This window comes from Enhydra lutris, unplaced genomic scaffold (genome assembly GCF_002288905.1).
Source record: "Enhydra lutris kenyoni isolate GAN:26980312 unplaced genomic scaffold, ASM228890v2 scaffoldscaffold2, whole genome shotgun sequence".
NCBI lineage: Eukaryota > Metazoa > Chordata > Mammalia > Carnivora > Mustelidae > Enhydra > Enhydra lutris.
Window position 1 is genome coordinate 37176214 of NW_019154086.1, and position 20116 is coordinate 37196329.

At 37.2% G+C, this 20116-nt stretch overlaps 1 protein-coding gene and 1 pseudogene across 1 annotated transcript in view; one reads left to right on the forward strand and one right to left on the reverse strand.

The window, feature by feature from the left end:
- Positions 1–20116, reverse strand: part of LOC111151145 (arylacetamide deacetylase-like 2) — a 35039-nt gene that overhangs the window by 6291 nt on the left and 8632 nt on the right. The window contains 2 exon segments of the mRNA XM_022508941.1: positions 17375–17523; positions 17526–17545. Coding sequence (XP_022364649.1) covers positions 17375–17523; positions 17526–17545 — 169 coding nt within the window.
- On the forward strand, positions 5135–15472 carry LOC111149004 (annotated as a pseudogene).

Here is a 20116-nt window from a genome sequence, read left to right on the forward strand (position 1 = left end):
AAACTATAAAGTACTCATGAAAGAAATTGAGGAAGACACAAAGAAATGGAAAAATGTTCCATGCTCCTGGATTGGAAGAATAAATATTGTGAAAATGTCTATGCTACCTAAAGCAATCTACACATTTAATGCAATTCCTATCAAAGTACCATCCATTTTTTTCAAAGAAATGGAACAAATAATCCTAAAATTTATATGGAACCAGAAAAGACCTCGAATAGCCAAAGCAATATTGAAAAAGAAAGCCAAAGTTGGTGGCATCACAATTCCAGACTTCAAGCTCTATTACAAAGCTGTCATCATCAAGACAGCATGGTACTGGCACAAAAACAGACACATAGATCAATGGAACAGAATAGAGAGCCCAGAAAGAGACCCTCAACTCTATGGTCAACTAATCTTCGACAAAGCAGGAAAGAATGTCCAATGGAAAAAAGACAGCCTCTTCAATAAATGGAGTTGGGAAAATTGGACAGCCACATACAGAAAAATGAAATTGGATCATTTCCTTACACCACACACGAAAATAGACTCAAAATGGATGAAGGACCTCAATGTGAGAAAGGAATCCATCAAAATCCTTGAGGAGAACCCAGGCAGCAAATTCTTCGACCTCAGCCACAGCAACATCTTCCTAAGAACATCGCCAAAGGCAAGGGAAGCAAGGGCAAAAATGAACTATTGGGATTTCATCAAGATCAAACGCTTTTGCACAGCAAAGGAATCAGTTAACAAAACCAAAAGACAACTGACAGAATGGGAGAAGATATTTGCAAATGACATATCAGATAAAGGGCTAGTGTCCAAAATCTATAAAGAACTTAGCAAACTCAACACCCAAAGAACAAATAATCCAATCAAGAAATGGGCAGAGGACATGAACAGACATTTCTGCAAAGAAGACATCCAGATGGCCAACAGACACATGAAAAAGTGCTCCATATCACTCGGCATCAGGGAAATACAAATCAAAACCACAATGAGATACCACCTCACACCAGTCAGAATGGCTAAAATTAACAAGTCAGGAAATGACAGATGCTGGCGAGGATGCGGAGAAAGGGGAACCCTCCTACACTGTTGGTGGGAATGCAAGCTGGTGCAACCACTCTGGAAAACAGCATGGAGGTTCCTCAAAATGTTGAAAATAGAACTACCTTATGACCCAGCAATTGCACTGCTGGGTATTTATCCTAAAGATACAAACGTAGTGATCCGAAGGGGCACAGGCACCCGAATGTTTATAGCAGCAATGTCTACAATAGCCAAACTATGGAAAGAACCTAGATATCCATCAACAGATGAATGGATAAAGAAGATGTGGTATATATACACAATGGAATACTATGCAGTCATCAAAAGAAATGAAATCTTGCCATTTGCGACGACGTGGATGGAACTAGAGGGTATCATGCTTAGCGAAATAAGTCAATCAGAGAAAGACAACTATCATATGATCTCCCCGATATGAGGAAGAGGAGATGCAGCATGGGGGGTTAAGGGGGTAGGAGAAGAGTAAATGAAACAAGATGGGATTGGGAGGGAGACAAACCATAAGTGACTCTTAATCTCACAAAACAAACTGAGGGTCGATGGGGGGAGGGGAGTTGGGAAAGGGGGGGAGGGGTTATGGACATTGGGGAGGGTATATGCTATGGTGAGTGCTGTGAAGTGTGTAAACCTGGCAATTCACAGACCTGTACCCCTGGGGATAAAAATATATGTTTATAAAAAATAAAATTAAAATAAATAATAATAAATAAATAAATAAAAAGAAAAAATAAAATTATAAATTAATATTAAAATAAAAATATTTAAAGTTTAAAATAAGATTATTTGGCTATTAAGCAAGTTCCCAACATCATACCATAAATTTTAGGAAATGCATTTAAATGTAAAAGTACTCATAACAATGTACTGTATGTTGGCTAATTGAACATAATAAAAATAAATAAATAAATAATAAATAAATGTAGAAATACACAGATGAAAAGAAAAAGAAAAAAGAGCCAACTGATAGGTAACTTACTTTCTGTAAGAATGGTGATATTTGGAAAACAAAGGGATGAAATTATTAAAACAAGACAACAACAACAAAAAAACCTTGTTGATGTTTACAGTTTGACATGCAAGGAGAAAAATGTGAAATATTTGATAAGGAGCCTTTTTTTCTTTCCAGAGGTGAAGAGTGTCCTGAGGTTCACCTATGATCCAGTGGACCATAAGAGAGAACCTCAAAATAATCTCCAAGGAGCAAGTGTCTTAGCTAGAGCATGGCATCTGGTACCTGGACAATGAAAAAAAATGGTACCTGGACAAATGAAAAAAAAAAAAAAAACAAAAACTGCTGCTGCCCTCAGTGAAAAGCTCAGGACTAGAAGATGTACCTATAAGTCAATCTTTCACAACAATGGCTGGCTGAACCCAAGAAGGGAATAAACGGAATTCCAAGAGCTACCTCAGAAAGGCAAATAGTTTCCTACCACCTCCCTGATGGTCTCTGAAGGTGCTGAGGCTTCACAAGTTTAGAATGAAAATGAGCCAAAACAATGTTTCCTGACGAAAACTCCCAAATCCCTCCAAGTGCCCTCAGGTAGATGATTTATTGAGCCAAAGTCCACCATGAACATCCCACTGCCAAAATCCCAAACCTAGACAGAGAAATAAGCAGGACCACATACACCGGGATAGGGCAAAACCGAACCCACTAACCTCCTTATCTGGCCCTAACTGCCCTTTCCGGAATGTCAGATGAAATAAATTGTTTCCCCACAAATATGTCACAAATACAAACTATTCCAAGTTCCCTATTACATCATTTGTTGGTTGGTCATTCAACGCCTCTTCCTATTTCTCAGTCATCCTTTGAAGCTCATTTCAAAGTCAACCCCCTTCACAATATTGGAAGAGAACCTACTAGTCAGGTCCTCCAAGTTTGGCAATTTTGCCCTAGTTTTAATAACTATGTTCTCTGTCTGTTATGAATCTTCTCAGATGTTTTCTACACACTCTCTATATATTTATAACCATGTAAATGTGATTATGCATTGAGTACCTCAGCAAAGTTCACTTTTCTTTCTCCAAGCTCCTCTAAACTTCCAAAGCTCTCTACCTCTTTCAGGTCCATGATCATTTTCCCCTTATATTATAAAAATGTACATAATGGATCTTTCTACTGGATTTTGAATTCCAAAAATGCTGATAATATCTAAGCTATTATTGCATCTCTTACTGAGTCTAAGATAATGAAATGCTCAGTCTAGTATTAAGAAAGCAAAGAAATGAATAAATCAATATTGCTGTTCACTTCATAATGCTCTTAAGAAGACATTATCAGGGGCGCCTGGGTGGCTCAGTGGGTTAAAGCCTCTGCCTTCAGCTCAGGTCATGGTCTCAGAGTCCTGGGATCAAGCCCCACATCCGGCTCTCTGCTCAGCAGGGAGCCTGCTTCCTCCTCTCTCTCTGCCTGCCTCTCTGCCTACTTGTAACCTCTGTCTATCAAATAAATAAATAAAATCTTAAAAAAAAAAGAAGACACTAGAACCAGAAATCATATAAGAAGCAGTAAGAGAATATATACAAATAGGTACCGGCAATAACACTGAATTATTGAATTATCTATAGCTTTGTCTTTTCCTTCTAGACCCACACATACAAATGTGCAAATAAGCATTAATATTGATCCATAAACATTACTACTGAAAGACCTAGGTGGACCATCCTATAATATAAATGTGAATATCACATGAATGGATATATGATTCTCATTTTGTGGGCATCTCATATGTACCTGACCATAAAAAAAATGTATAAAACATTTATTTCAGGACATTATTACTCTGAAAAGAAGAAGAATTAAAATACAAAATAAAAAAAAAGTTGAGAGAATCTATCTTGATTGTTATATTATCTTTGAGGCTGAAACATAAGTAACTGTTCTTTAATTGTCTGTTTAAATTTTTCTTATTCTTCAGTATAATAAAGACCTTTGGGTAACCCAGTAAAAGGCCATGGAATATGTTCAACAAAGCATGTCCTTATTCTTAATCCTCTTCGATCATTAACATTATTTCAATGAGAACACAGTGGATATGACGCATTTGAACTTCCCTTTTATACTTAAGTACCATTAATCCTAAATTCGTGAAATCTAAAATAGAATTCTCCCATATAAACTATCCCCTCTGCTTCTCTTTTATTAAACCACGTAATGTGAATCTCTAACTGATTTTTCAAGTTAAGGTCACATCACTGATATTATTGTTATCACAAGAGTAGTTTATTCACACCATGGTAAAGATTGGTCTTCTAAATCTACATATGTGGGATTGAATTTGGAACCAGTTCATAAAAGGCTTCTGCATCATGCTAAAAATCTTGGAGTGACATGTGGGTCAGAACTATTTTCACTCCTACATTAATTTCTTTGTTTACAACCAATCCCCATGAGTTGGGAATGGTGGCTGAGGAGTGGCTGATAGCAAAGTTAGAGAAAATATACTTCATGACTTTATACCCTGTGCAGAGAGGCCTACATCAGTAGTTGTCTAAAGTAGTTGTCAAAGTAGTTGTCTCTCACAGATACTTGTGCATGACATAAAGCTTGCTCCAGACAGTCTGAAGCATTACCAAATCCTCTCCCATTCCCCAGATGTCCCAAGACCATCTATTAGGGCATGGTGCTTTCCTAGAGAAAGGTAGGTTCTTCCTGTCAAGGTCCTATACTACAGTTCCCATACTGAGTCCCTCATTATCCACTGGCCCTCTAAAACCAGTCACTGGTTCCCAAGGGTTCCTACCATCTAGCCCCCTGGTTTGGATATGTGTTACTCCAAGTTCTGCACATACATAGCAACTTGTCCATTGACTGTCATCCACAGAAGGATAGGTGTATGCAAAATATTAACTTATATGCAGAATTCCTACATCACTAGTGCTAAGACTTGTTCACCAAATTTAGCACATGTACTATGTTTAACCCAGCAATCCCAGCTCCACAGCAACTGGGATTGTTCCTCCCACTAATTTTCCTTTTAACTCACCACCCCAACCCACACCACACCCAATTTCACCAATATATAGATAGCCAATGTGTATTTGGACGAACTATGAACCGTCATGAAGGAATTCCAGTATGAGAGGCCTTTGGCCTCATCCTAGGGTGTATGTTCTAGCTGCACTGGAAGTTGGAGAACTCCCACATGGAGCTCGCTGTACCCTGAACATTTATGTTCCTCCAAATCCATATGTTGAAAATCTAATGACCAAGATGATGGTATCAGTCAGTGGGGTGTTTGGGAGGACACCAGAGTGTAACCTTCCTGAATGGGATGAATGCCCTTATGAAAAATGGCCCAGAGAGCTATCTTTCTCCTTCCACCACCTGAGGATATCATGAGAAGCTTGTAACCTGGAAGAAGGCCCTCACCAGACTATCCTGACACCCCGGTGTCAGATTTCCAACCTCCAAAATGGTGAGAAATAAATTTCTGCTGTTTATAAGCCACCCAGTACCTACTATTACACTATAGCAGCCCAAACAGATGAAGACAGAGCCCTTCAAAAAGCCCAAGATGATCAACTTGCTCTCCTCCTTAAGGATTTACCTTGTTCTTTCCTGTACCTTATTCCTTCCTTGAAAATTGCACCTCCCATTCTATGTCTTAAAAGTAGGAGTGAAACAGAGTGTATGATTCAGCAGTGCTGGATTCATGTGACACCATGTCCAGGTACAAATCCAATCAACTGGGGAAGAAGGGCCTGAAATCAGTATTGCTTAGTGGTTAAGTTGTTCATACCCAAGTTTGAATCCTGGATTTATATTAACTCTATGAACTTGGACAAGACACTTAACTTTGTAAGGCTCCATTCCCTGATCTCTAAAACTGGTATAAATTAATAGGTACCAGTTTTGTGGGGGTAAGATAAAGCATTGATAGTACGTTTCTGGACGTTTGGTAAGCACTCGGTAAATGATACCTATACTTATTGTCATGGAAACAAATGTAATAGAAATCCAACAGCCTATCCTTGAGATGCTTCAGAAAATCTTTGTTGGGGCACCTGGGAGGCTCAGTTGGTTAAGCATCTGCCTTCAGCTCAGGTCATGATCCCAGGGTCCTGGGATTAAGCCCCAAGTTGGACTTTCTGCTAAGCAGGGAGTCTGCTTCTTTCTCTCCCTCTGCCCTTCTCTTACTTATTTGCTCGCTCGCTCGCTCTCTCTCAAATAAATAGATAAAATCTTTAAAGAAAAAAGAAAAGAAAATGTTTGTTCATCTTCCACTGGGTAAACCGTAGGAAATACTGGCTCAGCTCCAGTCTTGTTTGAGGATGCACCAGTGGTGTCTTAACTGGACAAACACCTTAATAATTCTTGGGCAAACCCATGGCTCAGACCACATAAGTCTTCTAAAAAACATACCCTCTTCCCAACCCTACTTAAGTATTACTATACAATAGAGGAGCATTGCCATAAGCTGCTTCTTTTCACCGTTTCAGTCACTTGCTTAATCTAGCCTGTTAAATAATTCTCTTTTATTTTCATTTCTCTTACTTCTTTTGAGTAGATATTTTTTGACCAGCCCCACCTCTACTTTTAAACACAAGCATAGCTCCCAAATATCAGAACCTGTATGCTTTTTGAGAAGTCATGATTGCTAATAGTCCTTGAGCATTTGCAGCAAACAAGACATTCTGGTTGGTGTTTTACATTGAATTTCTTCTTGTATACATCACAAAACATTAATATTCACTTCCCATCAACCATACTTGACTTCTTTTTTATTAATTATCCCTAAAAATCCAATAGTTCCCCAGGCCTGTTGATTTCACCTCTTTTTATTTCACCAAGCTACCCACTATTCTCCATTCCCATTGCCACTATCCTAGTCCACAATATTCTCTTTAGTCATCAAAGTTCTGCAATTCTTTATCATGTTCTCCTTCCCACCTTCTTAACTACTCTCTATTTTGCAACAGTATTTTTTTTTTTAGTTTTTCCTTAAATTGCAGTTAGTTAACACACAGTATGATGTTCCAGGTGTACAATACAGTGATTCAGCACTTCCATACAACACCCAGTGCTCATCACAAGTGCCCTCCTTAACCCCCATCTGCTATTTAACCCATCCCCACTACCCTCTGGTAACCATTTGTTTGCACTTTATAGCAGAGAGTCTGTTTCTTGATTTGTCTCTCTCTTTTTTTCCCTTATGATGGTTTGTTTTGTTTCTTCAATTCCACCTGTGAGTGAAATCATACATACAATGGAATACTCAGCCATAAAAAAGGAATGAAATCTTGCCACTTAAAATGATGTGGATGGACCTAGAGGGTATTATGCTAAGTGAAATAAGCCAAACAATAGTAATTTTTAAAATATAAATGTGATTAAAATTTTTCTATGAGTTCACAATGCCCCTGGAGTCAAGTTAAAAAAAAATTCCAAGGCCCTTGTGTGATTTGTCCCTGCCAACCTTTCTAACATCATTGTTCCCCATACTTTCCTCTGATGTAATAGCTATGAATTTTTTGGGGGGGGAGTGGGGGTCAGATTCAAAGAGAGAAATAAACAGTGACTGCATAAATAGGGAAGGGACAAAAATGAATCTACTTGTGCTCTTCTCAGGCAAATAGCAAAATCGACTTGATTCCAAAGACAAATAATCAGTTACTGCTCATTTCAGCAGTGTGCAGAACCAGTGTCTTTATTTAATCTCACAAAATTTTATCCCACAAAAATTTATTGAAGATAATCTGAAGACTGTGCTCTGTTACACAATGGGACAAGTTACAGAAAGCTGCTAAGCAGGTAAAACAGGCTGAAGAGAAGCAAAAGTCAAATCCTGGAGTATTCTGAATGGTAGAGGAAGAAAGCAGGAAGAGGACAGGTATGATGTCACAGTTTAGATCCATAAGGATTTTTTAAAAATTGTTGTTCCCAGATTCTAAAACACTTAGAGTCTAGTTGGGAATATGCATATGCAACAAATGATAGAATAATCACTATACTGTGACTGTGTAAAACCGCTTCGGGTAATAGAGAAGAGGTTTGCCTGTGGGAGTTTCTAGAGCTTATGGAATATCCAGGTGGGGAAAACTGGATATATGGTTTTTGAGCTCATGACAGTGGCCTTAGTGGGAGACATAACTTTAAGAGCCTTCCCCAGATCAGTCAGAGCTGAAGCCAGGAAGCCAAGTAGAGAGTAGCATAAAAGACAGAAGGACCAAAAGTTGAGTCTTAAGGAATCCAGATGTAAAGGAGTGTATAGACCAACAGTTTGCCTCACATAAAACTGGAGGGAAGAGAAGTAAGATGAAAACAGAGAGAATGCTATTACAGACCTCATGGGAAAAAAGGAGTATTCTAAGGCAACAGCTGGAAAGAGTTTTAAGTGATGAAAGGACATTATATTAAAAAAAAAATAACAAATGTGCCCTTAAGTGGAGAAATAACAAGATCCTTGACAAATTCAGCCACAGGAAGTTGAAGAAACGGCCAGGGGAGAACACAAAGGTGATGAACTGAGAAAAGTATACATTATGAGTATATAGAAAAGGAGCATAATTTGCTTTTAATTCAACTGGGTACAAAAAGGAAGACTAGTGATAGAATAGAAGTTTGGATAAAGGGTTAAGAAAGGCTTATTAGCTCTTTCTTTTGGTTTTGATTTGGCGATGAAAAGGCCCAGATATGGTTATATACTGAAGTAAAACAGCAAATAAGGTTTAAGATTTTGAAAATACTGGGAAGGAATAACTTTTAGGTAAAGACACGTGAGGTGGCAGGAGGTGGGAGGGAAGTAATCCAGGAGAGGTGGTGGGATGATTCTGAGTGGGAAATATAGGCTTCTAGTTATAGAATGACTAAGTCACAGGAATAAAAGGCATAGCACAGGGAATATAGTCAATGATATTGCAATAGTGCTTTATGGTGACAGATGGCAGCTACACATGTGATGAACATAGCACAATGTATAGGGAAGTTGAGTTATTTTACTGCACACCTCAAGTTAATGTAACATTGTGCATTAACTATGCTCAAATTTGTTTTAAAATTAATAAATAATTATAGAGGCAACTAAATAAAGGTTTCAGTGATGACCACCCAAACTGGAAGAAAGAAAAAAAAGGAAGAGAAATGATCAAAACATAAAAATAAACATCACTAGTAATAAAAAAAAATGGAAATTAAAATGCTGTTTTTAATCATAAAAAGATAGGGGAGAAGACATGTAAATATATATTGAGGAATTTTTTTTTTTTTTTTGATGTTTGGTTGGTCAATTTGTCATTTGGCTCTGGAGACAATATAGGATTTAAAAGAAGAACATATCTGGTGGCCATTTGCTGATTATATCCTTAAGAAAATGTATTTCAATTCACAGACAATAGACGTAAAAATAAGCTTGTGAATCAAAACTGATTTCAAGCTAGATATCTCTTAGAGGAGAGAAGGAAACCAGGGAAAGAGAGACAGAGACAGAGGGATAAGTAGAAATTCTTTTTATTACATAAGTATCTGGCTAACATAAATATCTCTTCCCCTTATACTTCCTTATTAAAATAATAATAAGAAAATAAATAAAAATAAATAAAAAGCCTGGCTACTTAAGGAAACTAATGTCTCACCAAAAGTATCTTCAATATAATCATGGACCAACTGGAATCTAAAATTCTACAACATTGAAACAGATAGTTCCTTGATCTTTTATGAGTTCACATCAAAAAATAAATATGCAAGTCATTGTCAAATTAATTAAATAATTTCAAACTATTTTTCCCACTGATGAGGAAAACAATTAACCCAAATCTGAAAAAAACAAAATTACGATAGTTGAATGTCTGATGTCACGCTGAAGCAAAACAACTTTCTTACCTACCAAATGGACCACCATCTGTAACTCCAGAGTGAGGCAAATTTGTCTTATACTGTCTTAGGCAAGCAGCTTTCAAACATTGAAAGGAATAATTTCAAAGCCAGATGAATTTCAGACTTAACTTGTGCTATTAATAAAGGCCTTTTAGTTCTACAGACCTGAAGAAGTTAGCCAATCTTTTATTTAATCTAGGCAAACTTATTGAGACATTTCTTTCCCTAAGATGAAGATTTATATCTCAAGACAAGCTCCTTTTCCTAGACACATCTTTAGTTTGACCAACACAGGGAGAGAAAGAGCTATTGTTAATTAACCCATAGTAGAGGAATGGAGGAATTTCTCTAGGCCTTAGGTGAGGGATACTCCGTTCAAGATCTAATAAATGATGACGAAGACTCTCCTGAGACTACATAATGGCTTTCACAATTTAGCTTGATATTGCTAGCATAGATGGATAGAGGATTTCAGAGCAATGGTGATACAAAATTCAAGTTAAAAGAGGACAGGTATATCTACTTTCAATGGATTTCAGGTACTCTGGGTGACAATGAGATGTTGTGATTACATAGAGATAAATAAACATGGCAGAAACAAGTATACTTCACTAATGAAAATATCCCAGGTCCAGAGGTGCTGATGGTCAAGTTTTCTTTAAAGCATCATCATTAATTACAGTCTCTGATTAATATTTACTATTAAGGGGGCGCCTGGGTGGCTCAGTGGGTTAAAGCCTCTGCCTTCGGCTCAGGTCATGATCCCAGGACTCTGGGATTGAGCCCCGCATCAGGCTCTCTGCTCAGTGGGGAGCCTGCTTCCCCCACCTCTCTCTGCCTGCCTTTCTGACTACTTGTGATCTCTGTCTGTCAAACAAATAAATAAAATCTTTAAAAAATAAAAAAAAAATTACTATTAAGGCTATTTTGTAACGAAAAATTTTTTAATATTTTTTAAGAGGGGTCAAACATATAAGACCATATGTGGCCATAGAAACATGATATAGGGATGTCACAGAAATATTGCTGTAAATTGGATCACAAGTCCACATAAATGACACCTTATGACAAATGACATAAATTAGGAATGGTATATTTAGAAAGGCCAAAACTATAAACTTTATGAAATATAGATATACTACATATTCCTTTTTTTTAAAGATTTACTTATTTAAGAGAAAGAGAGAGAGCATGAGCAGGAAGGGCAGAGGGCAAGGGAGAGAGAATTGCGAGGGAGAGAGGACCTCATAAGCAGACTTCACATTGAGTGTGGAGCCGGACACAGGGCTCATTCTCAGGACTCTGAGATCATGACCTGACCTGAAACCAAGAGTCAGGCACTTAACCAACTGAGAATGGAATTTAGTAATTACTTCAAAGTATCAAATCAATCCATATTATTTTCTAAAATTAAGAAGACACTTGCGATCTAAATAAACAAAAATAATGCATAAATTACTTTAAAATAAAATTGGATGAGTTGGCCATGAAATTGCATTTAGATGCTGCATTTAAATTTTAACAATATTTGTTCCTTTAAATTAAAAATTAAGGGGCTATGCCCGGAAAAGTTTCCTTGGCTATAGTGATTATTCAGATCACTATGATGGGCTAGCAACATTAGTGATTTTAGGACACATTATATGAAGTTGCCGGAAAGTCTCAGAATTGTAAGGGAAATATATTCATTTCCTTTTCAATAACTAGAATATAATTGAAAAATAAACAAAGTCCACAAAAGAAAATTATGGGGATGCCTGGGTGGCTCAGTCGGTTAAGCTGCTGCCTTTGGCTCAGGTCATGATCTCAGGGTTCTGAGATCAAGTCCCACATCAGGTTCCTTGCTCAGCAGGAAGCCTGCTTCTTCTTCTGCCTGCTGCTCCCCCTGCTTGTGCTCTCTCTCTTGGAAAATAAATAAAATCTTTAAAAAAAAAAAAGAAAATTACAGAAGAATGTATTTGACTTCTCATTCATGAGAACATCTTTTTATATTGTGAATTCTATATGATTTTTTTTTGTATCCACACAGGAAAAACACATCTAATATAGCTTCTTGAAGTCTTATCAGAGAACAGAACAATATTGATCTCTCAGTGATATATTCTTTTGAATCTAAGTTTTTCAGGCCATAAATCTATAACATGCTATTAAACACAGGGTCATGAGACTTTGGGTGAAAAAATAGGTTTATAATACTTACAAAGTAAAAGTTGATTTTGATGACCCAGATTAAAAAAAAAATAAACCTAGTATGGGAATAAAACTTTTTGATTAAAATGTAATTTATGTAGAAAGTTTAGCAGACTATGAGTAAGTAATTAAAGTACAGTCATAAAAATAAACAAGAAAGGGTAAAGGAAATCACCTTTTTTTAATGTTATTTAAGCATATTGAATTCTGATATAGTATTTTCAATTGTAACAATCTCTTTGTTCAGATATATCAGAAAGTTAAATAGATACTTAATGTTCCTATATAATTAACTAATTCAAGGAAAAGGATAATGTCAAATTTTAATTAACTTCAAGACAACAATTACACTGCCCCATAAATTTTACTAAGAATTACATCTGTTTTTGGTGACTATGTTAGTATTTAGGATTGCCCTGTTGGAAAGCAATAAGATAGGTCTTTGTATCTTGATGAATGCCTATGACTATATCTGTTATCACTTCAAAAGCTTTTCTCATTTACAAAGCCTGAGAAATACTACAATATCCAAACAGAAATTACAAGTTTATCAAGGTGCTTCTTGATCATTACTGGATAATTACTGGATAGTTTTCAGAATTTCTGTATCCACAAAATGAGTTTTAGATAAAATTCAAGATTAGATTGCTATATGACTTGGCATAGCAATGAATATAATAATGTAAAAGAGGGGATAGTCTCCAATATTCATTCCCCACCATACCTCCCACCCCATCCCAGCAAGATCTTTCAAATAAGTTGATATATTATTTCAAATACATAGCAAACTACTTCAGGTCATAAGAGGCCTCAGGAATCAACAAGTCTAATGGTTTGCAAATTTTCTTTTTGGTAATGATCTAACTTGAGTATTTTATTTTCATACTTAAAAGGAAGTAACTTTTTTTAAATGAGGGAGATTCTCGGTTTGTGTATACATGGATTTTCGGGAAGAATGGCACACGTGGAGAGGGCATTAAAGCTCTGAGCATTTTTCCCACAACTTGCCCCATGCATGTCTCCCATCTGGCTGCATCTAAGTTATGTCCTTTTATAATAACATGATAATCTAGGACTTACTCCTCATTGTAATGAGATGGCCTCTTGTGCTGCAATTTGTTATTCCAAAGCAGAATACGCTGAATTTCTACACTATGAAGGAAAAAAGGCCCAGATTTTGATGACATGTACCATGAAATTGAAGCAGAAACAGATCAGGTGATCAGAATGAATGAAGGTATTTCCTCCATACCCATTAATTTATGAATCTATTCCCCACATGTGTTAAAGCTAACTCTTACCAACCTACCTAGAGTTACAAAAATTCTCACAGGAGATCAGCCACCAGATAGTGAGTAACAAATCAGAGAAATGATTGTGCAGTTCATCATGCAGAAGAATGGATTTTGGGCTATTGCCCTAGCCAAAACCAATCTTACAAACTCAAATCCCTGAATCTAGCTAAAGATGTTGATCCTCAAGGTCTGAGAACCACAGGATTCATCACCAAACCAGACCTTACAGATAAAGAAACAGATGCCAGGGATGTCCTAGAGAACAAGATGCTGCCTCTTTGCAGGGGTTATGTGACAGTGGTAAACAGAAGCTAGAAGAACACAGATAGGAAGAGGACATTAAGGCTGCCACACTGACAGAAAAGAAATTGTTTCTTTCAAATCCAGCTTACAAACATCTTGCTGATTGGCTGGGGACCCCATTCCTGCAGAAATCGCTTAGTAAGCAACTTACCAGTCACATTTGAGATACTCTGCCAAACTTCAGGAACAAGCTATAAGGACAGTTGCTCTCCAAAGAAAATGAAGTAGAAGCCTACAAAAAACATTAAGCCAGAAGACCCTACCAGGAAGACCAAAGCATTGCTACAGGTAGGTCAACAAGTTGCTGTGGACTTTGAGAAGAGAATCAAAGGGTCAGGGGATCAAGTAGATACCCTGGAACTCTCAAGGGGTGCTAAAATCAATTGCATTTCCTATGAAGGCTTTCCTTCTGAGATAGTAAAGATGGAGTTCAGTGAGAAAGAACTATGAGGAGAAATAACCTACGCAATCAAAAACATGCACTGTATGAGGACAGGGTTGTTTATTCCAGACATGGCAATCCAAGCAATAGTTAAAAAATGATTTGCGAAACTGATAAGGCCTTCCTTGAAGAGTGTAGATTGGTAACATAAAAATTAATCAACACTATCAAGAAGTATACCCCCCAAAATGGCAAACTTGCCCAGACCCTGCAAAGAAATGGAAAGGATTGTGGCTAACCGTGATTGACAGCAAGAAGGCAAGACAATGCTCCAGGTACTGCTATTGATTGACATTTGAGTCTCCCACATTAACACCAAGGAGGAAGATTTCATTAACTATGCAAATGCTTAGCAGAGGAGCAGTCAAGTTCACGAGAAAGACACAACCGGAAATTAGGTGACTTGCAAGGAGTAGCTAGCCATCAGCATTACTGGCATCATCATCAAGGAAGCTCTAAAGGGTACTGGTTTTTCCTTGCCACTGAAAGTTTGTTCTCATACAAAGATGACAAGGAAGAAAGAAAAGAAGTATTGGACAACCTGGAAATTTGGGACATGGACAGGAGCTTAATGTCTAGCAAACACATCTTTGCATTCTTTAAGAAAAAACAAAAGAAGGTATACAAACACTGTTGCTTTCTTGAGGTAGCATGTGATTCACAGGAGGATGTAGGCAGATGGAAGTCCTCTCTATTAAGAACTGAGGTTTCTCCTGATGAATATTTAAGTGTAAATAATGAGAATAGTCAAGCAAAAAAGTTTTCCATAGACCCAGAAGTGGAGAGTCAAGTGAGACCATTCATAACCTAGTAGATTCTTACATGTGTACCTTCCATATATGTGTTGACATCAAATTCCAAAAACGATAATGCACTTTATAATCAATAATGTTGAAGATTTTGTGACTTCAGAGTTCTTAGAACAGTTGTATTCTTTAAAGGACCAAAATACTCAGATGGAGGAATCTGCTGAGCAGGCTCATCACTGAGATGAGATGTTTCAAACGTACCAAACTCTTAAAGAAGCCTTTGTGAGGGTTGGTGACATCATCACTGGCACTACCTTTACCCTAGCTCCACTTGCTGTGGATGACTCTTGGAAACAGCAGTCCTTCAGTTTACCCACTCCACACCTCACAACCCAAAGGAGGCAGACACTGAGTGTTCCTCTCACATGACCCACATGGCCCACATCCAGCCAAAGTTCTCCCCTAGATGCCGGCACTACTTGGGAGCTCCCCCTGTTCCCTTCCAGCTGGCCCCTTTCTCCTTTTTTCCCAACAGCAGCAACTCATTGGAGCACCTCTACAAGTTCTCTCTCAGCCCACAAGGGCTCCTTCCAATGTCCTGAATCAGTCCCCCGAATTCTGAGTGAGGACAAATCCACAATTCTTTTTGTTTTACTTTTTTTTTTTTAAGATTTTATTTATTTATTTGACAGACAGAGATCACAAGTAGGCAGAGAAGCAAACAGAGAAAGAGAGGGAGAAGCAGGCTCCCCGCTGAGCAGAAAGCTCAATGCGGGGCTTGATCCCAGAGTCCTGGGATCATGACCTAAGCCAAAGGAAGAGGCTTTAACCCACTGAGCCACCCAGACACCCCCAAACCCACAATTCTTATGAGTTTCTCTTTGCATACCTAACATCAAGCTTTGGTGCATGAATGAAAAAGCTGCCATGAATACTTGGGCTCAGGAAACACAGATGACTAATTGACTTGTGTGACTAGCCTATATCTGATTTCCCCACAATCACATATTCGAAAAAACCTGACTTACTATCTCCTCAACAGCCCTCTAAAGGTTTGACTTTTAGAAACCAAGTGTCATTTGAACAAATAAAGAATTCGTGTTATGATTTCTTATTTCAGCTATGAGCTTTCTATTTTCTTCACCATTCTTCTCCTTTAAAGAACAGATAAATTAATTTATGATTAGGTATTCTGAAAAAAAAATTAAGAAGTTGGAATGCTTCCCAAATGATTGAAGGAGGCCAATGTAACTGTTATATCAAAACCTGACAAAGAGCTTTAAAAAAAGAGAAATTAATCGCTCAAATCTTTAATTTTAACAAATGGAAACCAGTAACATATAAATATTTAAGTCATCATGATCAAGTGAGGCTCATGTCTGGAATGCAAGCATAATTTTGCAAGCATAATTTTACATCTGAAAGTAAAATCACATAACTTACCACATTAAAAGAATAAGGGAGAAAAACCACATGGTCATCACAATAGATGCACTAAAAATGTTTAGCAAATTTGGGGTGCCTGGGTGGCTCAGTTAGTTAAGCATCCAACTCTTGGTTTCAGCTCAGGTCCTGATCTCAGGATGACTTACCCTCAGCACAGAGTCTGCTTGTCCCTCTCCCATATGATCTGTCCCTCCCAACTCCTCCCCGACCTGCTCAGTTGCTAGAGGTCTCTCACTCTAAAATAGCAAATAAATAAATAAATAAAATCTAACAAAAATTTTATCTAATTTCATACCTATTTATGGAAACACTATCTGCAAACTAGGGATAGAAAGGACTTCCTCAACCAGCAAAAGCCAACTATGAAAAGCCTTCAGTTAACATCATATTTATTAGTGAAATGCTGAGCAATTTCCTCCTGAGACTCAGAGATAATTGTATTCAGTACTATCTTGAAAGACCTAGCCAGTGCACTAATTAAGAAAAGTAGAAAGATTTAGAAAGAAAAAATTAAAACTGTTTCTAGTCGTGGAAGATATGATTGTATAGAAAATTCTAGAAAATGTTAAAAAATACTAGAATCTGTAAGTGAAACTTTTAAGGATATGTTTGTTTAAAAAAAAGGATATGATTATAAAAAGCCAATGTAAAAATTAAATGTATTTCTATATACTGTCAAGGAAACATTTGAAAAATGTTATTTTACATGAAAATTTTCCAAAATAACTTGGGAAAAAATTGAAGAAAGATTTGTAAGATATATACATTGAAAAATTAAAACACCACTTGTCAATTTAGAAATTGACACGATATCCCAACATTTTGATGGAACAGACTAGAATAGTAGGAACAGCTTTGAAGAAAAAACAAAGCTGAAGTCAATGTACTAGCAATGGAACTGAAGAGAGGATTCAGAAGTAGTCATATTATGGTCAACTGATCTTAGACTCAAGCATTACTATAATACAGTGAGAAAGGATGGTCTTTTCAACAAATGATGCCAGAAGAACTGATTATCTGTACAGGAAAAAAAAAATGAGTTTTGACCTTAACCTCTCAAAATAAAGACAAAACATACCTGTTGAATGACTCCTGCTGCCAAATTGCCCCCAGAACTGTCTCCTGCAATACAGATTCGGGTGGGATCTACTCCATATTTTGTAAGAATTTCATCTTGAAGAAAAAACTTGACTACAGTGAAGCAATCTTCATATGGAACCGGAAATTGTGTTGAGGAGCTAATCTATGGCTTTAGAAAAGAACAATTCATTTAAACAATTTTTTAAAGTACGATTTATGGTTGTATCTTTCTATGCAGCTTTTAAATGCCAAATAGATGCAATTTAACACCAGTCTCTATTGTTTAATCTTCCAAAAATCAAACCTGAGTCTTTCCACTAACTCATTATTTGAAAAAAATGAAAATTGGTATGAAAGTTTTCAACTTTGTATCTAAAGTCCATGGGTAGCGTTATGTGTGACGAGTAGGGGATATCGTGAACTCCCTAAGATTATAAGCATAATTTTTAGTCCAAGTACATCTTGAACTGAATATACTCCACAGCTTATATCATCTCAATGTAACCAATGATCCAAACATTAAATAACTCTATATATATATATATACACATATATATATGTTTTTCATATATATACATACATATATATATGAATAACACCATGGATTTTTGAAGGTAGCAGATCTAAGAGACTATTCTAGGTGAAGTGTTATATTTTTTCAAGGTCATTTAGAAAAAATTTCTACATGCTTGCGATGTACATATTTCACCATGGATAATTCCCAGCAGTTGATTTTATTTTTATTTTTTTTAAATAAGTCCATATAAGTTTAATGTTTTATTTTTTAAAGATTATTTATTTATTGGGGCACCTGGGTGGCTCAGTGGGTTAAAGCCTCTGCCTTCAGCTCAGGTCATGATCCCAGGGTCCTGGGATCAAGCCCCACATTGGGCTCTCTGCTCAGTGGGGAGCCTGCTCTCCTCCCCACCTCTCTGCCTGCCTCTCTGCCTACTTGTGATCTCTGACAAATAAATAAATGTAAAAAAAAAGGATTACTTATTTATTATCAGAGACAGAGAGAGCACACACAAGCAGGGGGAGCAGCAGGCAGAGGGGAAAGTAGAGGGGGAAACTTAGCTCCCTGCTAAGCAAGGAGCCAGATGTGTGACTCAATCTCAGGACCCTGGGATCATGACCTGAGTTGATGGCAGATGCTTAACCAACTGAGCCAGCCAGGCATCCCCCCAGCAGCTGATTTTAGATGGAAAATTTTAAAGTATAAATAACTTTAAATATGCTAGGGAGGTGGGGCACCTGGATGGCTCAGTGGGTTAAGCCTCTACCTTCGGCTCAGGTCATGATCCCAGGACTCTGGGATTGAGCCCCGCATCAGGCTCTCTGTTCGGCGGGGAGCCTGCTTCCCCTTCTCTCTCTGCCTGCCTCTCAGCCTACTTGTGATCTCTCTCTCTGTCAAATAAATAAATAAAATCTTAAAAAAAATATGCTAGGGAGGTTGCTTGTTTTTGATAAATTCATTTGTAAGGCAAACTATTACACCCTATTTTTAATGGATATAAATGGATTTTTCCCTCTGTATATGTGGGGGAATAGAATAATGCTATTAGCCTGTTATCTATCAGGGCTCTTTCTTTTCGCTCTTCAGAATAATAAAATTTGTAAATATCTGTACTTAACATTAAATGTTAGTGATATAATTACTTAAAATTTTGCCATAAACTATGTTTAGAAAGTCCTAAACAAAGATATTGGTGTCTATTACTTTAGATATTGGTGTCTATTACTTTAAATCCATTAGATTTAGACTTTTTAGAGGAAAGAATAACACAAATCATAAGGATTTGATAGGATATATAAGCCGGACACAAACATATCACTATATTAAAACAGATTTAAAATGAGAAGGTTTAGATTACTTCAAAAGTTATGAAGGTAAGGAGTGTCTGGGGGGCTCATTTAGTTAAGTGTCTGACTTCAGCCTGGGTCATGATCTCAGGGTCCTGGGATTGAGCTCAGTTTTGGGCTCCTGGCCTAGGGCAAAGTTTGCCTCTGTCCTTCTCCTGCTCATGCTCTCTCAGTTTCTCTCTTTCTCTCTCAAATAAATAAATGAAATCTTAAAAAAAACAAAAAACAAAAAACTATGGAGTTAAGAAAAATAATGTCCTCATATTATATATATTAGAAGCATCCTTGAAAATAGCAAGTTCTAGGGGCGCCTGGGTGGCTCAGTGGGTTAAAGCCTCTGCCTTCGGCTCAGGTCATGATCTCAGGGTCCTGGAATCGAGCCCCGCATCGGGCTCTCTGCTCCGCAGGGAGCCTGCTTCCTCCCCTCTCTCTCTGCCTGCCTCTCTGCCTACTTGTGATCTCTGTCTGTCAAATAAATAAATAAAATATTAGGAAAAAAAACAAAGAAAATAGCTAGTTCTAGGTACTGTAAGTAACCATAATGACAACATTGGCAATCACTCTTTAGATGATCAAATTGTCACTTTAGTTGTCTAAGCTTTCATAGCTTCCTAGCTAAACAAACAAGCAAACAAAAATATATGTTACTATGTCCTCTAAGAAACTATTGGATTAGAACTCTCTAAGTATGTTTTTGTTACTACCATGGACTAGGGAAGAGGGGTTAAAAAAAATTCCTCTTAGGGATGTCAGCTTCAGAAATATAGATTGTACCAATCTAAGAAAATATTGAACTGTCCTGGGACATTCTGATATTTTTGAGCAAAATCCACAATGTAAGATCACTTTACCTGAGATTAGCTTAAAATTCTTAGCT